Below are 1,034 nucleotides of genomic sequence, written 5' to 3'. Positions count from 1 at the left end.
ACGATGGAGACTCTCTATTTACCAGGAATCCCATGGAAAAGATTGGGATTAATGGGTACAAGTTACTCCTGGGGAGATCCTGACTGGACATGAGAAGAAAATATTTCACTATGAGAACATTTGGACATTGGAATAATCTTCCCAGGGAAGTGGTGTGTTCCCCAAATCTGGACACTTTTAAGACTCAGCTCGACAAGGTGCTGGGCCATCTCATCTGAAACTTGTCCCTACTTAGAAAGGTTGGAGCAGATGATCCTTGAGGTCCCTTCCAACCTGGCATTCTGCAATTCAGCCAGGCAGCAGGGCTGGATCAGTACCAGTACCTCCCCTGCCCTGGGCTTTTCCCATGTGCCAGGGTACACTTGGGAACACCCTCTGCCCTGGGGCACCCTGTTCCCACACCCCCCCAGCACCAGCACAGGCAGCGTGGGCAGGATGGGCAGCAGCTCCACAGCCCTGCCCCTGCTCTGCGCATCTGCAGCATCGTTACCTTAATCTTTTCCCAGGTATTTCCTCATGATGCTGTTGACATCCTCCTCCTTCCCTTCTGCCTCCAGCCGGCGGCTCGTTGCGCTGCCCTGGGCTGTGCCCTCCCTGTCCCCTCGGGGCGGCCGGCGCTTGATGCTGTCGGAACTCCGGGAGGAGAGGTGGGAGCCAGAGGATGAGGAGGAGTCGGAGAGATCCCCAGGGTCCTCTTGGGGTGCCAGGTTGCGCTTGGCTGTGCCCTTCACCTCGGAGGATGCCGAGCTGCCTGCCGCGGCCTCATCCTGGAAGCGGACGGTGAGGGGCCGGTGGTCCCGCCTGTCCCTGCCGGGCCTGGCCAGGCTGCTGGTGGAGCGGGATTTGCGAATGGCCGGGACGAAGTCATCGAAGTCCACGTTGGTTTTCCTCTCGTAGTTAAGGGTGGGGATTCGCCAGCTGAAGGGGTCAGTGCCCAGCCCCTCGCCCGGCCCGTCGCTGCACGAGGAGCTCAGGAGCCCCCCAGAAGGGGCCCTTCCCACCTCCACATCTTCCAGCGATGGCTCCAGGCAGCT

The 1,034-nt window shown here is 59.9% G+C and overlaps 1 protein-coding gene across 1 annotated transcript in view; it reads right to left on the bottom strand.

Moving 5' to 3' along the window:
- Window positions 1-491: 491 nt before the first annotated feature.
- The window catches only part of MYO18B (myosin XVIIIB), a 73,143-nt gene continuing 72,600 nt past the window's right edge, over window positions 492-1,034 (bottom strand). The window contains exon 43 of the mRNA XM_009996859.1: window positions 492-1,032. Within this exon, the coding sequence (XP_009995161.1) occupies window positions 492-1,032 (541 nt within the window). The remainder of the gene's footprint in view (window positions 1,033-1,034) is intronic.

Source organism: Chaetura pelagica, unplaced genomic scaffold (assembly GCF_000747805.2).
Source record: "Chaetura pelagica isolate M959 unplaced genomic scaffold, ChaPel_1.0 scaffold294, whole genome shotgun sequence".
NCBI classification, from domain to species: Eukaryota; Metazoa; Chordata; class Aves; order Apodiformes; family Apodidae; genus Chaetura; species Chaetura pelagica.
The sequence above is the reverse complement of the archived record's forward strand: the minus strand, read 5'-3'. Positions and strand labels throughout refer to the sequence as shown.